Source organism: Sceloporus occidentalis, unplaced genomic scaffold (genome assembly GCF_023333645.1).
Source record: "Sceloporus occidentalis isolate IW3139 unplaced genomic scaffold, rSceOcc1.0.p SCAF_2, whole genome shotgun sequence".
NCBI classification, from domain to species: domain Eukaryota; kingdom Metazoa; phylum Chordata; class Lepidosauria; order Squamata; family Phrynosomatidae; genus Sceloporus; species Sceloporus occidentalis.
Genome location: NW_028316982.1, coordinates 101,279,304 through 101,301,931, shown reverse-complemented (window position 1 = coordinate 101,301,931; position 22,628 = coordinate 101,279,304). Strand labels below are relative to the sequence as shown.

At 40.3% G+C, this 22,628-nt stretch overlaps 1 protein-coding gene across 1 annotated transcript in view; it reads right to left on the bottom strand.

The window, feature by feature from the left end:
* Nucleotides 1-22,628, bottom strand: part of LOC149318775 (cadherin-23-like) — a 582,387-nt gene that overhangs the window by 248,763 nt on the left and 310,996 nt on the right. The window contains exons 12-13 of the mRNA XM_089510444.1: nucleotides 5,444-5,593; nucleotides 1,580-1,738 (exon numbers count right to left, since the gene is read on the bottom strand). Of these exons, the coding sequence (XP_089366570.1) occupies nucleotides 1,580-1,738; nucleotides 5,444-5,593 (309 nt within the window). The remainder of the gene's footprint in view (nucleotides 1-1,579; nucleotides 1,739-5,443; nucleotides 5,594-22,628) is intronic.

The window sequence follows — 22,628 nt, the reverse complement described above, 5'->3', positions numbered from 1 at the left end:
TGGCCCATGAGCTGGATGCACCATCCAAACCCTCTTTGTGCCCCCTTCAGAACACCTCTGAAAACCCACAGACCCTGCCCCACAATATTAAGAAATTCTGAGATGTGTTTTGGTCAGAAATACAATCCAAAGACACAAGAACTGCTGCAAAACACAGTTGTTTTTTCTCTCCTCTCCATAACCCCTGAAAAAATGGCTGAAAAAATGGCCAATATTGAAACTGAAAGTGACACGATATTAATTTGTGTTTTGGGGGTGACATTCAGTGTGGTCCACCAAGGGATTGTGGGAGAGGTACAAATGCCCCTCCCCCCCCCCAAAAAATACAGTTGCCCACCTTGCCTAGAAGCTCAACCAGACTGCCTCAAAGTATCAAAAGTTTCCAATTCTTTTTGTTTTGATTGCACTGAATATTTATGGGTTTACATCTAGTCCTCTCTTGAAATTTGCTGGGTTCTCCTTCTTCCTCCCACTGATCACATGTCACATCCAGTCTCATGCAACATTTCAGACACTGATTTTCCCCAATTTCCATTGAGCATTTTTAAAATTATTATTCAGGAGTTACAATCAAAGTACTAAATGCTGCTTTTGCATTATTATATTAGTTAAGCATTAGGATAATTTTGTTTTAGTGCTACATTTCTAGCGCGTAACATCTTTCTCTCACTTGATCTCTGTTGAATTTGTGTCCTGGAAACAATAGCTGTATTTACTTGCCGACCTTATTTACAGGGCTGATGACAGTAGAAATACAAAAGGCAAGTAACTTATATATTTCATTTTGGAAACTACTGGGCTAATTTAAATTCAGCTGGGAGTGACAGTGAGAAGTCTTTGATAATGTGGGGAGCTCCCCGACAATACTTCAGAATGAGCAAAATGTCATGTCCAAAATAAAATCAGTTTGTACAAGAATGAAACATGGCATTTCATGAGAATTCTTCCCCATCTGAAGCTGCCCAAAAAAGAATTTAAAGATTTGAGGATAGCTGTTACAAAAACAGTTCTCTTTGGTCTTTTGGCTCTGTTTTGTCTACCTCCAACATTGTATACAGATATTCCCACTTCTTTTTTCCCACCTCTTCATTTATGTTAGGTACCACTTCCTTCACTTTCAGACTATTAATGCTTTTAGAGCATCTCATACTGTGTGGATCACCTCTATGACTGTAGCTTCCAACATCTACAGCCAATTTAAGACTATTATTCTGTCACACTGTCTCGATTACAGTTTTGATAACTGAACATTTGATAATCAATTTATGCTGGCCTGTCCACTCAGACTGTAGTGACAAGAGACAAAGTATATGGGCATGTGGCTCATGTTTCCCCAGCCCATGTATTCAGTTCTGTTCTAAAGCAGAGATGCCTTTCCTTCCTCATATAATGAGTGGTACATTTAGTCTGCTAACTAGCTGGTTGACAACTGTCCTTTATTATCTACATTTAAATGTTTGTAAACTACACAGTGCATCATGCAATGTACAGCACAGAACAATGTAAACCATTTAAATAGAAAAAGTATACTGAAATATATTTTTAAAAGCAGATTAGGAGACGTATGGTTTCCTCTTACCAGAACTGTCAGAACTGTAGTTCCCACGGTGATATTCTCAAAGAGGCTAATGTTGTACAGGACTTGGCTGAATATCGGACGGTTGTCATTCTCATTGATGAGGTTAATTTTCACCCGTGCAAAGCCAACGTGGTCTGGCAGGCTCTCATTTGCAAACAGCTGAGTGGGAACAAGTGGCAAATGATGAGTGTGAAGCTTTCATTTGTATATATTTCTTGATTTCTTTTAATGAGAGGCTCTAAACACCCCATGAACTCCTTTGATGGACTGTTATGATAGCAGTAAGCATTTGGCTGGCAGTTTGTGCACCAGGCCTTGAACCCATACACCACTGAACATGCATGATGGATGAGAATTCTCCATTAAAAGCAGAAAGCTTTTCTATGTCACTGTGCCCTTTGCTAGGCTGCAGCTCCTCAATTTTAATATCCACACACTCTAATTTGGGCAACAATAAAGCCTTGGTTGCAGGAAAATAATGTAAAGCAATCTGATGAAACATCTTGGAATGGGGTCTACCACTACTCCTAGAGAATTATATCTGCCACCTCCTTCCAAACAAATATACTTTATATAATGGTGGGAAAACTGGGATATAAGTAGAAATAAAGATCCTGAGAATGTAACCCCCACACATGTCTTTGTTTCACTGGATTTTTAGCACCTGAGGCTTCTTGATTCAAACAAACTGAATTTGTATAAATAAAGCAGCAGCCCTTAGGTTTGAAGTTTGTAATTCCAATATTACCCTTAATCCTAAACCACCACCTTCTGCTTTAATATACCCATTGGGAGTATAAACCGTAGGTATCAGCATCATGGCTGTACAAAAGGATCAGTGCCACAGGGAAAATGCCATAAGGTTCTCCTGTTACCTTATCCTCTACTCTTCTAAACCCAGACAGGATTTAACCCAAAGATTTACATTTCCTTTTTCTCCCTTGCAGTGCACCAGAAGGGCAGGATTTTATTTATGTTTCCTCGTTGGTGTACAAAGGCCCCACTGTCAAAACTAATAGCAACAGAGGCTGCTGGCATGATGTTTACAGAGCTGCTTTGACTTTCCCCAAATTTACAGCTCACACAGACACTGGAATGAAGCTCAAGCAGGCAGCTGGAAAAAGCTCCACTGCCTGATAGGTGCATTTAAACCAAAGTTTTATAGAACATAAAACTTTTATAGCTTGAAACATAAAAAGGGAGGGGGTGTTCTATTTAAGCCATTGCAGCTGGGGCCCTAAATTTTGGAAGATAAGGCTCACAGCAGATCTCTTTTCATTTTCTTCCTCTTTTTTTTTTTTTTAAAAAAAAAACAAACTAAAATTTAGCACTTTAGAAACAGACCCCACTGGATAAAGTAACAAATGCTATGAAAGCCCCACCATAACTGCCAATGTTTCACCCCTGACTCTTAACAATATTGTTACACTAATGTTTTGTCTGTGCACCCCTTTATGCCCAGTTGTATTATGCCCAGTTATGACTATTGCTTGATAAGTGATAAAAACTAGAATTTTCATGAGTAGGAGTCTCCCAGAAGTGATAAACTAATTCATGTTTGTCAAATATAAGGTCATCAGGGCAGTATTTCTGCTCCCCAAATTTCCCCATAGTTTCTCCTCTGAAATTCCTATAGCCAGTTTGTAATTTGTTTTTTGTTGTTCCAAAACACATATAAGATCCCTCAAGTCTCACCCATCATGTCTTTTCAAGCCTAGGCAGCTTAAACCTTTCCCCATGAAAACTGGTAAATTATTTAGGTACATTTAAAGAACACCTCAAATTCCAAGGGATCCCACTTCACAAGATGTCCAGCATGATATAGTGGTTTGAGGGTTGGACTATGACTTTGGAGACCCGGGTTAAATTTCCTGCTCAGCCATGAAACTCACTGGATGACCATGGGCAAGTCACATGCTCTCAGCCTCACGGGAAGGCAATGGCAAACCTCCTTTCTTGCTAGGAAAACCCTATGATAGGTTCTCAGGGTTGCCATAAGTCAGAAATGACTTCAAGGCACACAACAACATCCCTTTCCATTATACTTTTGGAAGAAGAAGAAGATCCCCCAGAAATAAACACAGATACTTATAACATGATGCATCATTCCTTTTGGTCATTAATACATTTTATCAATCTAAGAATTTCAGAAATTTCAAAGTCAGGGTTTGCACCTTGAAGTTCAATCCATGTTTTTATTTTTCCAAAGCACAGCTGTTTTCTTTACTATGAGGTCAGTTGGTTTACAATCTAAAAACCTTCCAGGCAATACGAGCACACACACCCTTAGTAGACATGAGCACTCAAACTATGAACTTGTTTTTAACTATATTGTTTTAATTTTTGTCTATCAACAGTTACTAGAGAGGGATCATTATGTTAAATCCTGAACCTACAAAGACCATCTATAGCCTAACTCCAGAAGAACATGGAGAGAGATGTCTATTTTTAATAGAAATGCTTATACAAGTCATTCATACATTGAAAATAAAACTATGGAGGTGTTACAGCCATGTTTAATGACAACTATTCTGGGGTGTATTCTGGCAAAGGACCGATGTATGCACACAAGCTCTGTACAGCTGTGCTCCATTAAACATCTGCTTCTTCTGGCAGAACTATCACATGACCTACTTACACCATGGTTCATGGCATAGGGACCATAAATTTTATGAAGATACACAAGCTGCATTTTAACTACTTCATGTAAAATGGCACACCTGGAGGGGAATGGAACAGGACAGGCACATCTTTAAAATATGCTAGAAAAGGAGAATCTTTAACGGGATGAAGGAAAAGAACCCAGAAATGCCTTATTTCTTAAGAGGGGGAGGGGAGGAAGGAAAATGTGTTAGTTCATCCTGTAAGATGGAAACTTCTACAGAGCAATATTTAAGGAGAGATCATTTCTTTTAAAACAGATGCCTTTAGTTTCTGTAGCTCAGTCCTTCACAGCCTGTCACCCTGCAATTGGTTTTCAATACACCTCTCACCATCCCCAATCACTGTGGCTGTAAATGCCAGAAGTTACAATAAAACCCATTTGGGGCACATCAAGTTGGAGATGTCTGCTGTAGTGTAATGGTTACATCTAGCTATTGTTCTCTTAACTTCAGCTCCTTCATCTATATGAAATAATAGAATAATAAGACTAGATTGCTATCAGGATGTTGTAAGGACTTCTATGAAAATCTTTTAAGTCTTGAATGTAATATATAAAACAAGTTAATGATAATTTTGTTCTGCAGTTGAATATTTTACCATGGATACACCTCAGGCATATTCTATTATCAAGGAAGTGTTTGAAGTCTGGACTTCTTTGTGGCAACATCTAGGCCAATAGTAGTCTAGGCCACAGTATTTCTGATTTCTATGTGAAAACTGGTCAGTGAAAAAAGCTGACAGGAGGAAATTCATCTCATCTGAAATGTGATGCTGGAGGAAAGTTTTGTGGATACTATGGAATGGGGGTCTTAGAACAAATCAAGCCTTTATTATGATATGAATTATGAGATGATGTGGCTTACTGGGATAGATGTTAATACTTGGCAAAGTGAAAGACAATATGAAAAGAGGGAGACCACACTACAGGTGGATTGATTCAACCATAGCTCTGAGTTTGCAACATCTGAACAAGGACGTTAATGACCAAGGCTCTTGGAGGTCTTGTATTCATAGAGTCACCATAAGTCAAAGATGACCTGATGACAAAGATGACCTGATGACAAATAACAACTAATTGCGAAACAAGTCTGATTCCACCTCAAACAAATCAGATTTCTCCTTTTTGTCAAAAGACCATATCCAACATCTTCTGTCCCTTTTTCTTTCCATCTCCCCCCACATTTTCCCAAGAACTCTTACCGAAAATTCGTAACGAGGAATCGTCTCAAAATCCAGTGGCACTGCAACTCGAATCCGGATGTCTGCCTTTCCTTGAATTGACGTTGGGGATATGATAAAATGGTTCGAATTGTTTCCCACCAGGTAAACTTCAAAAATGCTGTTGAGCCCCTGAAGCAAAATAAGACAGCAACATTAATAGAAGATAATATACTGAAGTAAGCAACAGAGAAGAGCTCTAACACAAAAAAAGAGAAATATATATTTTTAAGGACAATGAATGAAACCTACAAATACTAAGAATGGAAAATTGCAGTTTGTTTTCATCTGCAGTCCCCAATGGCAATAGCTTATTATAGTAGTCACTTCAGCAATTACAATGTTTCATTTCCATATTGTCCATACTGTGTACTGACCCATGAAGAATGAATTGGGCTGGCAGTGCAGGTAATATAGAGGCCTTTAACTGCAACATTCCAAAATCCATATTAATGTAGATCAGAATAATCTGGGATTTTTTAAATCAATCTTAAATTTTATTATGCCAACCAAAAGTAAGGAAAAGGAGCTATGCACAAGATTTAAAGATATCCCTATGTCTTAGGCCTCATACAGATTGGCCAAAATAAAGCTGCTTCAGGTCACTTTGGGGGTATGCTGTTTAAATGTTGCATGCATCCTAAGAGTCCAGAAGCTGTGCCAAAGCCACAGTCCTCCTAAGGACTGGAGCACAGCTTTGGCGCAGCTTCCGGACTCTTAGAACGCATGCAACATTTAAACAGCATACCCCCAAAGTGACCCGAAGCAGCTTTATTTTGGCAGTCTGTATGGGGCCTTAATTATGAAAGATGACATCTATGACAAACAATGGCTACCTTCTCCTTTTGTAGTTCGTTATTGCTAAAATTACCGCTCTTTGAGAGTGCACATACTGTATGAATGAGTGCACCATCATTCTCTTTTATTTGTGACTTCATATTCCAGCTTTACAATGAAAATGATCTTATTCAGGAAGCAAAATATTGCTATATGGACAGGGAGATGAATTTTGGAGGAAAGAGACAAATCTATATCTGCTTTGAACTACTGACAAGTCAACCTAAAGAACATGTTGGCTCTTTCAGTGCCCATTCTACTGCAAACAATTCTGGGATGAGGAACAAGGTGAAAGGAACATGTGACACTGAATGTGAGAAGCATGAACCAGGGAAAGAGGGACATAGTAAAATAAGTGGACTTGGGATGAGAGATCTAAAGTAGACAGAAATGGGACATTTTGAGTCAGATAATTACACAGTGTTTCACCCAGGAAATGAAAATCTAAGAAGAAATGTGTTGGCATTAATAATGAGGAGAGATGTAGCAAAAATAGTCCAAGGTTATCTATCATTAAAGCCTGACAGAATCATATCAGTAAGGCTTCAGTGAAAACCCATAAATACTATATAACCCAAGTTTATACTCCAACAATAGATGCAAAAGAAGAGGAAAATTGATCATACATCGAAACAGGAGTTGCTGTTAATCACAGGTGATTGGAATGTAAATGTAAGAAACGCTGCAGAATAAAAGATTGTAAGAAAATTTGGCTAATTTAGAAATCAAGAGACTACATTATTTGAAGCAAAAGATGGAGAGGCTCCATTCTCTCTGCAAAAATAATACCAAGAGGAGATTGTGGCACAGATCACAAACTGCTGATATCAAAAATTAGAGTAAATCTAAAGAAGAACACTAAACTTAAACTAAGCATCATGCCAAAAATATGCAACCACCCCTGTGGAATTTATAGATAATATGAACATTGGATTTGTACTCTTAAGCATAATTGACACAGCGCTAGAAAAATTCTGAACTGCAGCCAGGATCACTGTCAGGTAGGAATGCAAAAAGACACTATGGCCCTCACCAGATGGGCCTTTGCGGCGCCTCCATCACGTGCTAGGTTGGCCGAGGGCGCACCGCCCATATGTGCCTCACCCCTTCTGATGATTGCACAAAGGGCCATTTGAGATGTAACAGTAAGCTACAGTTCTTTATAATTTTCCAGCCTAAGCAAGCATGTTGCTTGGCTGCTCCCACTTCACAACTAAACAAGCCAAGAAACGTTTGCCCATGAGGTCTCTGGCTTTCCCCCCCTCTTAACAAAACATCATATTTCAAGAAGGAAAGCAAGTGAGAGGAATCAACTGGAGATCAGAGGCTGAATGCAATGCTAAACAAGCTACAGGTTTAGCTTCTCTGTGTTTAGCCACTCCAACTGGCAAGAGAAGCTAAGCAGAACTGACAAAGCAGCATGTGCAAGCAGTCTTGTTTGTTCACAATATTGACATTGCATGTAAACTGGTCTAGCAAATATCTATTCACTCTATGTAATTTCAAATCAATGCAATCCCATGGAAATTAGTCTGATTTAATGAACATTTCAAATTATCCAAATCTACTGGATATCATCTAAGCATCTGTACAGAATGTACATGATCAGTGAATTGTGAACAGTGAAAACCTGTATGCTTTTGTATTATAAGTAGACTTTTAAATTTTTTCTTTGTAGTGAGATATGTGTGGAAAATTGTATGCCTTCACATGAAAGATACATGGATGTAGTAAGGACCCCCCCTCTAAATGCCAAGGTTATTTGTGACATACATCCCATCCTTATAATATTAAGTTCATATGAAGCCAACATTGAACTCATACTGTATATGATTAAGATGTTTAATGAGCCATGACTCCAAGTTACAACTTTTGTCATGTTGGTAAGTCAGTTTTCAGCACATTTCTTTGGAAGATCCGCTAATTCTAAGTTTGCTGTCTTATTGAATCTAAAGGACATGGGTTTTTTTCCATCCAGTATTGCTTGAAGACAATAACCAAACATTTGAATTCACAATCAATGGGATTTTTGGTAAGGATCCCTTGAATCGTGGACACAGAGAGTAACACACCTAGGATAAAAGATTAATCTTCACAGCCAATGCATCTAGGAGACAGCAGTACTAGTGTCAAGGGTCTTCTTCAAATCTTGAAACACTGAGCCCAAAAAATTTGTACTCCTTCAGGGTACAAGTCTTGCTGAATACAGATTTTACTCAAGGAGACAATAGTGAAAATATGCCAAGGAACAAAAATGAAGGATCCAGCTCAGGTACAGCAAGTGGCAACTTCCAAGATGGTCAGTACAGGGGAGATTCCAGAAGAAACGTCAACTAAACTCAAGGTCAGACGCCACTTAAGCAAAAGCAGGAAACAGAGAGAACTCTAGGTGGGGCAGGTCTAGCAGCATGCGGATAAACTCTACCTGCATGTTACTCCAACAATTGGCAAACTCAGGCTTAGGTCAGACTTGGGCATCTTGAAGGTTGTTAGTTCCTCCCTCTTAAAAGGTTTCTGCTTGTTTCTGATGCTTTTAGCTATGATGGCATGCAGGCACTGGAGTTAAGTGGTAGGTGACTTTGGAATCAGACTCCTCAGAATTGAAAGAGGGCAACACAAACTCATTAAGAAATGTATGGTGATGGTGGTTACAGAAGCTCTCCTCCATGGCCACTTCTTCTTCCAGGTCTGTCAGATTTTGCCTTTTGAGGAAGGGTGAATGGAATCCTGGGTCATGTCAAAATTATTATGAACTATGTGAGGCAACTTAACTTAACTATAGTAACTTAACTAAAATAACAGCAGGTACATTTAGGGATAGCATTATGATTCTACTTTAACAGTCATGGCAAAATCCTGTGGAATTCTAGGATTTGCAGTTCAGAGACTGACATACAGAATTCACAGTTGGAGTGCCCTAGTGCCTCAGCAAACTACTAATCCAAAGCTTCCATAGGCTATTGCCAGTTAAAGTAGAACACAGAACTATAATTGTGCAGTCTGAGCTTTACACACATACACACACACTGTATTAACTGGTAGGAACAGCACTCTCAGGGGAAGAGGAGGCAGCATCTACAGCAACAGAACTTAAAAGAAGAAGGGACATTTGAGCAAAAAAGGTTTTGTTCCAAAATACGGACACTTCACAATCTTCTTGCCAAACACTGTGCGCCTTCCCAGAGCCCAGCCCAGCAGAGCACATTACAATAAAGTTGAAAAAACTGCTGGAGCTGAATTTCCAATTTTCCCCCAAATGGAGTCAGTCTTGTTGGAAGGAGGGACCAATTAAATGCACGAAGGGGCACTAATAGCAAAAGCTGGCTGAGCGTGACAGCTGAGAAGCGGGTGACATGGCTAGAGAATCCCCCTTTCCATTTCTGCCTCCCTCCTTCTCCCAACCAAATCCAACAATAAATATCCTAGAATGAGCAGAAGAGAGCTAAAATAATATTGATATTCATACAGTACCAGAGGCAAGGATGATATCTCATGGACAGATTAAGATGACCAGGTTCCTGTTCCAAGGATCTGGCAACTTAAGGGAGGCAAACTCAAAAGGTATTGCAACTGAATATATTGAGAAGTAGATTATTTTAGACAGGAAAATAATGGGGAATCACACAATTCTTCAGGAAGCATCTTTAACAATGAGATAAATACACTGAAGAAAAGGAAGTAGAAAAAAAGAGAAGTAGCACTGGGCTTAAATGAAGTCCAGCATTGAAGAGTTTAGGCATTTCCATCCCACCCACCTACTCCCCCCCCCCCCAAACCTCAGAGGCTATTGGCCCATATTTCTGCCTCTCATTGTCAGGCCCTCCTCTAAAAATGTGGACAGAAGGAATGTTGCAGCTCAGAACTCTAAGAATGGAATTCTATGCCAAATTCACATTTTCCTATCTTCCATTATTCTAGGGTGGGGAAGTATCTGTGTCTGGAATGGAGAAAAGTCATTTCTTCCAAGGATGAGCTAATATTCTTTTATATTATAGAAAATAGCCAAAGTCTTCATCGGAAGAGTCATATGTAAATACGTAACCTAGTGAAAATGTGGAATGAAATGTGGTCACTATCCAAGGAATGAGTCAGTCAAAGGAAAAGTCCTCTAAATAAAGAGTGTGACATAAACTTTCAAGAAATGAGCTACAGTGACCTCCATTAGGAAATGACCCCTGGTGAATATAGTCTCTAGCCATACAAGAAGAACCCCTAGAGCTCAAAGAAGATTGTTTAAAGATATGAACAAAGGGTTCATGCTTTAGAATGCTGAATTTTGGAAATACAGAGCTCAGACTCAGAGCTCTCCTAACTTTCAGACTATACAATGAATGAGACATTCTGCCTTTGAATTAGACAATTTTATATGATAAAAAAGTGTTCTGAGGACTGCATTTGTGCTATGTACAATACCTGAAAAAGTATGAACTGCCCTTTCATCTTGATAAATCACTACAGTTCCTGATGGAAAATAAAATATTTTTGTACCTATCAATTGATTTACAGAAACCTTTGCAGACTTCCTGCTCACCAGGAAGATCCAGAACACTAACATGGTTGCCTCCAGGGCCAGCTAGTTGATGCTTTGTTGGCTATGCCTGAAGACTGGGCCTTCTAAGGAAACAATTCCTGAAGGCACATTTCTTAGGATAAAAGGCTGACTTCAGACATAAGGCTGACACTCAGTGGCATTCCTATGATGACTCTGGAAACAGAGATCAGTGCAGGGACACCCAAGTGCCCGCAGAACTCCACAGGCATGTTTGTTCCATTATATTAAGCTGGAAGACAGATGAAACAGTGAGGAAAAAGAGGATGGAGCAAAACAGCAGCCTCCTTTGCTTAACTTCTACCTGCTTTTCTGCATGGAGGGAATGAGAAAAAGAAGCTGAACATAAGAGGGAACCATCTCTTTATCACTACTCTCCTCTTCATACTTCAGGTTTATGGTGCATCAATTCTACAGCTACATCCCTTCCTGAAACAATGCCTGCCCCCTGGAAAAGAAAAGAAAAGAAAAGAAAAGAAAAAAGCTATTGAAGTAAAATTCAAATGATATTGCAACATCCCAAATATATGTGATGTCAGAACTCTCCTGTCAGCTAACCAGGTGGGGTTGGTCTAGGAAACTGGCAAATCTGTTTTATTTTAATGGCCAAGGCAGAGTGTCATTCAATGCAACACACTGTTTTAGGGACCCTGGGACAGGTTGTGTGGCAAAGACGTGTGGAGACCAGCCGTGACAGCTAGGTTGCCAATGCGACTGCCCCCTCCAGCTTTTGTTGTTGAAAACAATCACTTAATAATAGGACCACCAACTACCTTACCTGGTGAGTTCTTCTGTGATTGATTTTGTATTATTTTAAGATGAAAGAAAAGGATGCATGAAAGAGGAGATTCCCTCTTACATAGAGGTAGGAGAGGTATGGTCCCTTCAGTGTGGATGGACTTCATTTCTCAGGAACTCTAGCAACCATATCCAGTGGTAAAGGATTATAGAAGATGCAATCCAAAAACCTATTTTTATTATTTTTTTGGTATTTTCATAGTCCAGGCAGCCAGAGGGTCTGGTCCATAGGATTTTGTCCTCCCCTCATTCTTCTCTTTTCAGGTCTGCAAGCCACAGAATATGAGAGCTCCAAGGATGGAATTCATGCACAGAAAAAAAAAACCCTCTCTTTTCTGGAAATCTGCTATAGTAAGAGAGGGCTGTACAAGATTTTTTGGCTTTCATTTATATGTAGTTATGACATACGCTTTCTTACCTATGTCTTGAAGTCAGGAATATCAACTTTGAAATTCGTCACTATTACATAGTTTGAAAGCAAGGTCTGAAAAGCTACAGAAAAACCATCATCAGTCTTCAAGCAGTTTAACTGGAACAGATCTCTGGAATCATGTTCCATCATTGCTCTGGAAGGAGATGTCTTTCATCACGGTAAGCTGCTTGTGGATTTTCCTGGACCCCAAGATGAGTGATTTTGTTGGGGGGGGGGGGGAACACGATAATGTTGAACATCAAAAGAAGCCCCCAGCATGTGTGGAAAAGAGCTGGGCGATTTAATTCCCTTCCAGCTGGGATAACAGATCAGCCTGTTGATATTTGCCATCCTTAATTAGGAACTACTTCAGTGCCTCAGCTTCCCCATGTGAAGTCTTGAGAACCTGAATTCATCTGCCCGTTGGGAGAAGTGGTATATTTTTCTCTCTTATTTATTTCATCATTTTTTGTTTTTCCTGCCCCATGCTGCTTTCTTTGCTCCTAGTTTACTGAAGCCTTTGAACCCCCTGCAGATGGCTGAGAGCAAATCTGAATATTCAAATTGTTATCAGCTGCCCACCAGAAGAGATTGGCTTAGGCTGGATCAGAACTATCTCCCCCTGACACACAGTTGCCTACAGGAAAAGGTGGGGAGATTCTGGAAGATTTTCTATATTGTTTTAAAAGGAAATCAATCTCCCCCACTCCCACTTCAGCCTGCTTCTACCTGGAATATTATTTCAGACATTCAGAATGAGGAAAATGAGAAAATAGACTGACTCAATATGAAATGTGTGAAGGCACCTTAACAAACCCCTTCGTTTTTGCTAAATTTTCCCTGTCCTCTCATACTGACAGTCCTTCAAAGGGACACTTCTCTGCTTTGAAGGTTTTGCAGAGCAAATGCAAATAGTTGCTGTACTGTAACTATGTTAACATCTCCAACTGTGTATCATGCCCCTCCCTAAAAAGCACAGGCAGAAGTACCAATTCATGGAGAATTTAAATTATTGCTGATTACTGCAAGCATAATTGCCTTAATTGTGTAACAATTTGCACAATTAAACTGCCACTTTTTACTGAATCCAGTTATAATATTGTAAAGTTGTTTCCTGACCTGGATGTTTATGGATAACTATGAGCATGCAGTTCTCACTTTTGCAGCAGAAATCGCAAACATTCAGAAAAACCATGCTCAAAAGCTGGTAAATGACACATTTCTCATTATCTGAATGGTGGGGGTGGGGAAACACACATGAACATAACCTATATGAGCTCAGCCTCATCTCTATCTCTCGTTTATAAACTAAGGCACAGTGGCTCACAACTTACAAGCCTTTTCCAGTCTCAAATTCTAATCAGATTGCATTGCCTCAGTCAGTCAGCAGAATTGCATTTTCCTTCTATGAAGAGTACAAATGCTTCAATGCCCTTTCTTATAAGAAAAATGAAATCAAGGCCAGTAGTTCAGTACCAAAAAACAAAGAACTAGCCTTCACAGGCCAACACTTTGCAGGCAACCCCTACAGTAACAAATGAGCCTAAGGCATACTTGCACAGGAAGGAATAAATTCCCTTCAAAACTACAAGTTGATCTCAGATCCAAAGCTGCTGCTGTTTCAAAACATGAAAATATTGTTAATATGTCCTATCCTAAATTATATAAAAGACTCCCAGCACATTAACTGTGGTGGCATTAGGCTCATACAAAGTGAATGAGAGCTAGCTATAAGCTCTGCCTTCCTTTCAATACCATTAATTCAAACATATGCAAAACAATAATGAAAAAATGTTGATGAGGAAGGAAGTAGAATGGATTTTAAAGTTGAAATCTTTGACCGTGAGGTTTCAATGAAGATCTGGATCTCCTTTCATTAATGGAAGATGACCCTACGCATAAAAAACAATAAAAATAGTATGGTAATTTTTCAGTCAAATTACCTCCTTGAAATTGGTTACATCATATTCTCTAGGCCCTCCCTTATTTCTGATTATGTATTGAAAAGTATAAATAATTAAAACCCTTAAGGTTGTCTTCTTGTATTGTTTATCAGTCTAGCTACTTTAGAGAGCATATTTATAATTCCAGAAATTTTTGCTGGTGTTTGAATCAATGGTAGATAAGTAATCCAATATTATTTCTATTTATTTGTTGTTCTTTTTGTAAAGGACTTTAAGTTCATGGATAAATTTGTGTTTATTTTTAATGTAGCCCCTAAAATGCCAACTAGTTTATGTACCAGCCAGTGTTGGGCTTTTAAAGAATAAATTCAGACGATCAATAAGCATGTGGAGACCAGTCCCCTCTGTTGACACATTGTTGAGTACGACATGTTCTAGTAGTCATAAGAACAAGACAGGAACACTTCATGCCAATGCTCCCATTCCATGACTACTAGCTAAAGTTATAGTGCTAACTATTTCAACAGAAGTCACAATAATTAACAACAGCAACAAAACGGGATCCTCATCTGGCTTATCAGTTATTCATTTCCTTAGAATGTTCTATGATTAACTGCATAATATTCAGGATCCAAAGCCCACCGAATTCAGTCAGGCCAACTGAGTATGGGACTGATTGTCTTTTTGTTTTAATTTCTCAAGAAAGCCAAAAACTAACCAGCCTAATAGGCAAAGATAAATTTTGTAACTAGGCATTCAGTACATTTCAGCAAGTGTTAGAAACAATGGATGCTATAGGTTCACCATAAACTGAAAATTACTTGAAGGCACACATCAGCTACAAAATCTATTATGACAGGGCAGGGTCCCATATGTTGTTGGGCTACAAGTTCCAGCATCTTAACCACATAGCCGATGGTGAGGAATGGTGGGAGCAGTGCAACCACCTTCTCTGTGTACAATGTAACAACACATGATTCCTATCCCTTTATCATTATCTATTGTCTGCCAGCCATGCATATACACACTGACACAAAACTCCTCGATCCTCTCCAAGCCATTTAAGGGGAACAGAACACCCCTATGTACTATATGACCATCCTGTCTAGCTTTTCCTCCCAAGAAATGATTGCATTAAGTTCCAAGCTTGAGTAATATGCTCAGTTAACAGATATGGGAAGTGCAAGTAGGCCTCCCATGCAAGGGAATGGCCAACAAATGCAATGGATGTCTGAACACTTCACATTTGTGCATACATGTGGAGAACTGTGGGAGTCCTCTGATTACCACAATGCATGTGAGCAGCTACAGCTACAAGAGGGCTGATTATATGCAACTGTTACTGCAGCCTGCTGGATCATAAGAACTAGAGTGAGTATGCAAACAGTACTAGATGAATATTTACTACAGTAACAAAGGTTGCTATTGTAGAAATCCTTGTACTGGTCCTTAATCAGTGATTACAGTTAGGACATGTAGAATGGTGACTGCAGTTGAGAAATAAGAAGAAGACTGGGAATGGGAATGGCAGCTATGAAAGAACTACATAAGATCATAAAGAACATACAACTGAGCACTAAAGTTAGAATTGTCCAAGCCATTGCATTCCCATCACCATGTACCTGGAGAGTGAGAAAAGCAGATAGTGAAAAGAAAAGAAAAACCCAAGTAATTTGAGATGTAGTGCTGGAGAAGATGCTAAAAGATACCATGGACAGCTGAAAAGACAAACATATGTGCCCCTCAACCGATCAAGCCCAAAATTTCCTTGGAAGCCAAGATGGTCAAACTAAGGCTGTCATACTTTGGCCACAGCATGAGAAAGCACAACCCGTCATAAAAGAAAATAATACTAGGAAAGGTGAAGGGAAGTAGAAAGAGGGGAAGTCGGCACATTAGATGAATAGACTCAATCAGGGAGGGCATGGATTTGCAGGAACTAAGCAAAGCAAAATAGAAAGTCTTGGAGATGTCTCATCCATAGGATCACCATGAGGCAGGGCTGATTCAATGGGAGTTAAGAACAGCAAATGTAGGATATATGAGGGCATATGTAGTCCTCAGCCTTCTTTCTAATTTGCTGTATAGCATGTCAGACAATTCAAATGTACAAATTTTGAAGGCTTTAAAATTTCATTCCCTCCTTCATTTAATGGAAGCGTAATCAACCACACCGAGTGACCATATAGAGTTAGAAAAATAAAAGAAGCCACCATCTCCTTCTCCTTAAAAAAATAAAGTGCAGGAGGGGGATTGTAAGCTAACAAAGAACAGATTAGAAGACCATTTTAGTGCACTTCATTACAGAAGCAGCATTTTAGACTTTGAGATGATTGACTAGTGATTTTCCCACCATTTGTTCAATAACAAAGAAGCTGTGATTAGCTTAAGGAAGGCCCCTGTTGTTCATGAGGAAGAAGGGAAGTTTTTCAAAGAGCAAGCACTCAGCCTCTGTCACAAATGTATACAAGTGACTTGCAGGCAGAATGAAAGAGTTGTTACTATAAGGTTTCTACTATGAATTATAGATAAAATTCTGCTATCTGTTCCCCTGGCAATGCATAATACCCTATCAGCATGTGAACCTTCCTCTGGATGACCATGAGAACCCCACTTAGGCAGGACTGCAGATTGCTAGTTGTATTCCAACTCCACTGAATGCAAAATTGGAAGTTTAGCCTCAGCTTTGTCTTCTACAAAACTGTCTTGTGTGCATTTGCTGACCTTACAGTTTTTGCATGCCTCATTCTGTTTGTACATAATGTAACTGATAATAATCCTGGGGGCTCCAACTGCTATCCAATAAACACAATTCTTCACCTCTCGAGCATGCCATCAATAGTCCATATGAGAATACTTTTTGCTTTGTTGAAGAACTACCTAATGGTTTGTTTTGTAAAGCCAAATACTGAAGATGCAACAAAATTTGGTCTCTTCATCTAGGGAAAATTCAGTGTGCTGTTCTGCTGCTGCAAGGCATTCGACTAGCCCAGTACTTGACATGTAGCTAGGATCCAGCATTAATGTTTAGCCAAAATACAGGAATACAAATATTTTTGCCCCATATGACACATGTCCCAGAGCAATTTCTCATTTGCCACTTCAGAGTGCTATCAAACTATCTATCCAGAAATAAACAGGGGCTTTGTGGAGTGGAGGGGCTCTAAACATGTGCCCATTGCTAAAGTAAATAGTGCAAAACCTCCTCAATGCAATCAACTAATGCTTAGTTAATTAGTTGGGGAAGAATGTGGGTAGCAAGTCACATTCACATCAAACAAATTTTCAAAAAATCATCTGAATATTCCTTGAAGAAGTATGTCCGTAAAAATGAAATGTAACTAGAGCCCAAGTCACGTACCCTTTGTGTCCTTTGTCTTTTCACTTCTTTCCTGTGTTGAATCTTCTCTTACACCCAGCTATTCCCTCCCTCCTTCCTGCTTTCCCCAGGCTATCTGCTGAATTCCACACACGCCTGCACAGACGGGATCAATCCGAGGCTGACTCGCCTTCAGCTTATCTCTGCTCCAAATGATTGATTTTCTCTCTTTAAGGGTAATTTTGTGGTGAATGCCATGTATTGCAAAAAACCCTGTGAAATCTAATTCATTCCGATTGGCAGCCAGCACTTTGGGGAAAGAATACTACTGAGCTGTCTGTTATCCTTTACAGTTATGATCTCTGTAATGCACTCATATTGCATGTGCCTATGTGAAATTTAACAGCATGTTAATCAATGTGCAGTTTGTGTGTGTTTGTATTCCATTATATGTATGTCTGTGTTGTAATCTGCTTGTCAAACAGAATTTTAAACTGATTATTTGACTTGATCCAGTGTTAATACTAATAAACAGTGCTTGTATTATGTTAGCAAAGACGCATTCCTCTGTGCCAAAAAGCTATCTCTGCTGCCCACAATCTGAGGCCTGTCAACATGTGCGAAGGGGACTGACTTTCACACCTTCATTAATTCACAGATGTGGCTTGCCTTGATAGCCTCTGGACTTCTGATTGCAAGGATGAGGCAGGCTTTATTCCAGCTATGAGGTTTGAGGCAAAAGACCTATTTTCAGGTTTCTCCAGTAATCTGAGGACTGTGGATAAGAATTCAAGTTTGTTTCTGCTACAGAAGTATCCCAGCTAGATGAGTCAGATAATGCAGCTATCTGGATTACACCCATCTGCTGGAAGTCTGTAATGGACATGGAATCAAGCCACTGTGGTTTTGTGAACATAGAACAAATCTCTGCCAAAGCATAATGAAGCTCACTAGCTGCTCTTGAGCAAATGCCCCCTGTTACTCTCCTCAATCTACCTCATGGAGGTTTCATCAGGTTAAAATGCAGTGACCCCATTTTACACTACCCTTAGAGTAGGAGTGAACTGCCTCCAGCCCTCCAGATATTGCTGGACTCCAATGTGAACCAGCTCAAGCTCAGGTCAGCATAGCCAATGGTCAGGGATTATAGCTGAGATGGTCCAGCACCAAATAGACGGCTGCAGGTTGCTCACCTCTTGTGATTTGAGAAAGGCAGAAACACAAAAGTGGCTTTAAATTGTAAGCAAAACATAACAGATTGATGCATTGCTGATATGACTACTTATTTATCTCTATGGATTTTTTACGCTGTCTTTCAACCAAGGAATTTGGGCATGTATATATCTTTTTTCTTTTGTCTTCACAATAACCCTGTGAGGCAGGCTAACCTGAGAGATAAGAGTAACTCATCTAAGGTTACATGGTATGTGGATGACTGAACACTGATGCTTCAAATGTTAATGTCCTATATGGGGTGGGAATTGTGTGGCCCTCCATATATTATTGAAATTCAAGTCTCAATATCCCTTACCACTCTCTATGCCTGCAAAGATTGTTGGGATTTCCACTCCAAAAATACCTGATGGATCAAACAGTTCCCAATCCTGATATAAATGATAGCTATCATTACCACACATGGTGACAATGGAGGCAACAGTAAGACTTTTCCACGTTACATTGTGTGAGATTATTTTGTTCTTTATGTTCCTAAAAGCTCTACTGGAGGCAGAAATGTGATTTTGAACTGCTTGCACTGAACTGTTACAGAAAAACAAGAGAAAGTCAGGAAAAAAACCAACATACTTCAATTGCTGTAACTGTTCTCAGTTACTGGCCTCCCCTCTGCTATTTCTTCTATAAAGACTGAGTGATTAAATTATTTATAATTTGCCATTAGGCCTAAAGTAGGTGTTTTAAGGCAAAATATACATTTTTAAAATTTTAAAACATCTAATAAGAACAAATTAAGAACAGGGGGAAATCATCTTTAAAAATAAAGCTTAAGGTTAATGTACTCCACGGAATTTATGATAACCACAGTTTTAAGACATTACAATGATGACACAGAATTACAACTAACTACATATAGGATGGTTAAATCTCAAGAAGGGATAGAATTACAGAATCCTACCTTCAACTGTATACAGGAAAAAAGTGGGGTGAAAGCAAGTTGTTTTCCCTTCCCCTAAAGCTGCAGTTAGCAACCCCCTGTCTTCGTTTAAGTCATGGTTACTATTGGGATCCACACAACATCCCTGCCAGTATGCACCTGTATATGTTTTAAAATAAAAGCTTTTTTACTCTCTGAAGCAGGAGAGCAAGGATGGGAAGAAAAGGCCTCTGCTCAAATCCTGTACCCAGCCCCTATGCTGAACTCCAGTATCTACCATCATCAAATTTACTGATTGTCTCTCTCAGCATGTGGGCCTGGAGCTGGTGAACAATTCATTACAGACAGGAATGTCTCTGATAAGAAATTTCACCTTAGGGGCAAAGTTGATCCACTTAAGGCTTCTGTGATAGCTGCCTTAAGGGGGTGGGCTTGTCTGAGAGGTTACCTAGTTGTTGATATGCGACTTCAAGTCATCTCTGATTTATGGCGAACCTATCAAAGGGTTTTTCTGACAAGATTTGTTTAAAGAGGATTTGCCTTCACCTTCCTCATTACTACCTTTTGTTAAGCCAAGTAGTGAGTATTGCTTCTCAGGAAGTTCACACCTTGGGTTTGTAAGAAGTCCCTCTGTTTTAGACATCTCCCTGGTATCATGAGACTTCCCACCTGAGATGCTTTAAAAGGAATCTCTCTGTGAATATGGTTTATTGAGTCTAATTTTCTCAAGATGTGCTATTGACCAAGGTGAGAAGATTCCTGATAGGCAGTAGCATCACTGGGGGGTGCAGGCCACACCAGGTGACACCACAGAAGGGGGGAGTGACACCAAGTTGGCCCCCCACCTCCTGCCAGCACTGTTTTGGATGTACAGGTATTGCTCTGCCCCTTGTGGGAGCTTTTTGGGGCTGTGCCAGCTCTGCCCATCCCCACCTGGGTGATCTTGGGGTCACACCAGCTCTCCTCAGCCCTGCGTGGAGATTGTAGGGGTGCCCCTCTGGCCCATGCGGTGCACTCCCATGCACCCCCCACCCCAGAAACCTCACTGGAAGTCTGGAGCCAGAAGTCCCACCCTCTGGAAAACCACATATACACACACTGCTGATAGGCATTTTTACTCAGAATATGAATGAGTTAATTCATGTACTCTGAAGACATACGTTATAACAATACACAATCTTTTTAGCTCCAGTGGCTGTATTCGGGGGGGGGGGGTGTAAGAGAGAGAGAGAGAGAGAGTACAAATCACCAAATTCAGGACCACTGAAACAAGGGGAGGCCTCACACCCATCAAAGCAATTCTATTATGATTGTTTGGGCAGGGGTAGAGGTCTCCTGCTCCCATTGATCCTGGTAAATGGAGGAGGGTTGTGTGGTATAGAGGTTGTAGGGGCTGCAGATAATGTAGTGGTGGGCACATCCAGCCCTGAGATCTCAATGGCCTCTCCATACATTTATTTGGTTGCCTTAACTGAGGAACTGAATTATCTTTTGAGGGAAACTTAAACAAATGAACCGTGTCAACTCCTGCATGAAGGCTCAGATAGCATTACATGTTTGGATAGATCTGCGTATCTTACATTTCTTTTTTTTCCCCCTGCTCACTTATTCAGTTGCCTTCCTCTAAATTTTTCTTCCACAACTGTCAGTTGAATGAAACACAACTATCTACTGAAAACATGCTGCTCTGTACAAACAGCCATGAGAAATATCCCTTCCTTCCACAGGGCCCAATATTAACTGGAGGGTATTGCTTTACTTGTGGTCTCCTGAAATATTATTTTCTCCATCTCATTACTATTTCCCTGCTGTTGATTCTCTCCACATTTGGCTTAGTCATTTGGGTCTATATCTTTTATTTTATTATACTAAGCTTCTTTTATTGCATTTTCTCTTTCCTTTGTTAAAGTGATGTGGTGGTATATGTGATGGTCACAGAACATAGCTATTAGAATATGAGCCAAGCTGAATTTGTACTCAGTTTGAAGCAAATGATTTAAGGCACAAGACAGAAGGGATGATGGTGCCAAACACTTCTTTTGCCTGTCTCCTCGTCCTCCTCCTCATCCCTCATTCCTATTTTTATGAAGTCTCCTCACCCTCCAAAAGTAATTAAAACAACTCCCCAAACTTAAATTCTGACATAAAAAAAGAAGCTTATGTCTTTCATGTGGAGGCACTTTAGAAGGCAGTTTTACTACATGAATGTCAAGGGGACCAAGTCTCTGCTCGTCTTTTAAGAGTGTGAATTATGGGGCAACCAGAAAGGGTCTGTCCCCTTACATATTGTCATGGTTCCTTGTCTTCCATTTTGGAAGGCTATATGGCTGTCAAGATCTGACTAAAAATGGAAAGAGTGTCTTGTGGATTCCATTTCATCCCCATACTGCTACAGACTTCCTCTCATAATCCAAGCACTACTTCAAACAGCTGTGCTAATTAATCTGAGAAAATGGAAATTAGAATACCAGCACAGGGGCAGCAACATATTTCAATCAGGCCAAATCCTGGGTCTGTCTGTCTAGCCATTCATCCATCTATCCAGTCCTCCCGCTGTTCTCATGGACTTGGGATCCACGCCCCTTGACTATCTGCGGGAGGCGAATGGAGGGGGTTAAAATGAGTCATGCACCCATGGCATGCGCTTACACACCCCTGCAGGGGTGCACCTCTATTCAAGCCAATAGGGCTTGAATATGCATGATTTTCCATTTTTGTAGGGTGTGTGTGGGTTCCGGAAGGGGATGCTGAAAGGTCAGAAGAGGCAAGGGTAGGGGTATCACTAGGGGTGTGTGGACTACACTGGTGACACCCCTGCCCCCTTGTCCCACCCGGAAGCCCCACTCCTGTCCCGCCAGGTAGACCTGCTCCCTGCACCAGGTAACACCAGGGACAGGGACGCCACTGGGCAGGGGGTGGATTTCCCTCTTGCTGGCTGGCTCATTCTTCTTGCCTTGTTCAACCCATGTGTCACTCTGGCAGCCCCTGCACCCCTTGCTGCTAGCTGGGTGCATCTGCCTTCACCTTCTTCCTTGCTTCCCTCACCCATGACACACAATGATGTTAAACCAAGTCCACCTAGAGTAAGAGGGGCAGCAGGGAAATGGAACAGGAGGCATTTGCCCAAGCAGCCATATTCAATGTTCCTTTGCTTGCTTGCCTGCTCCCCACCTCTCACTCTAACTGACCTTGGCTTGAGAACGCAGAGGCGACAGGGGAAAAGATGCAATGAGCATCA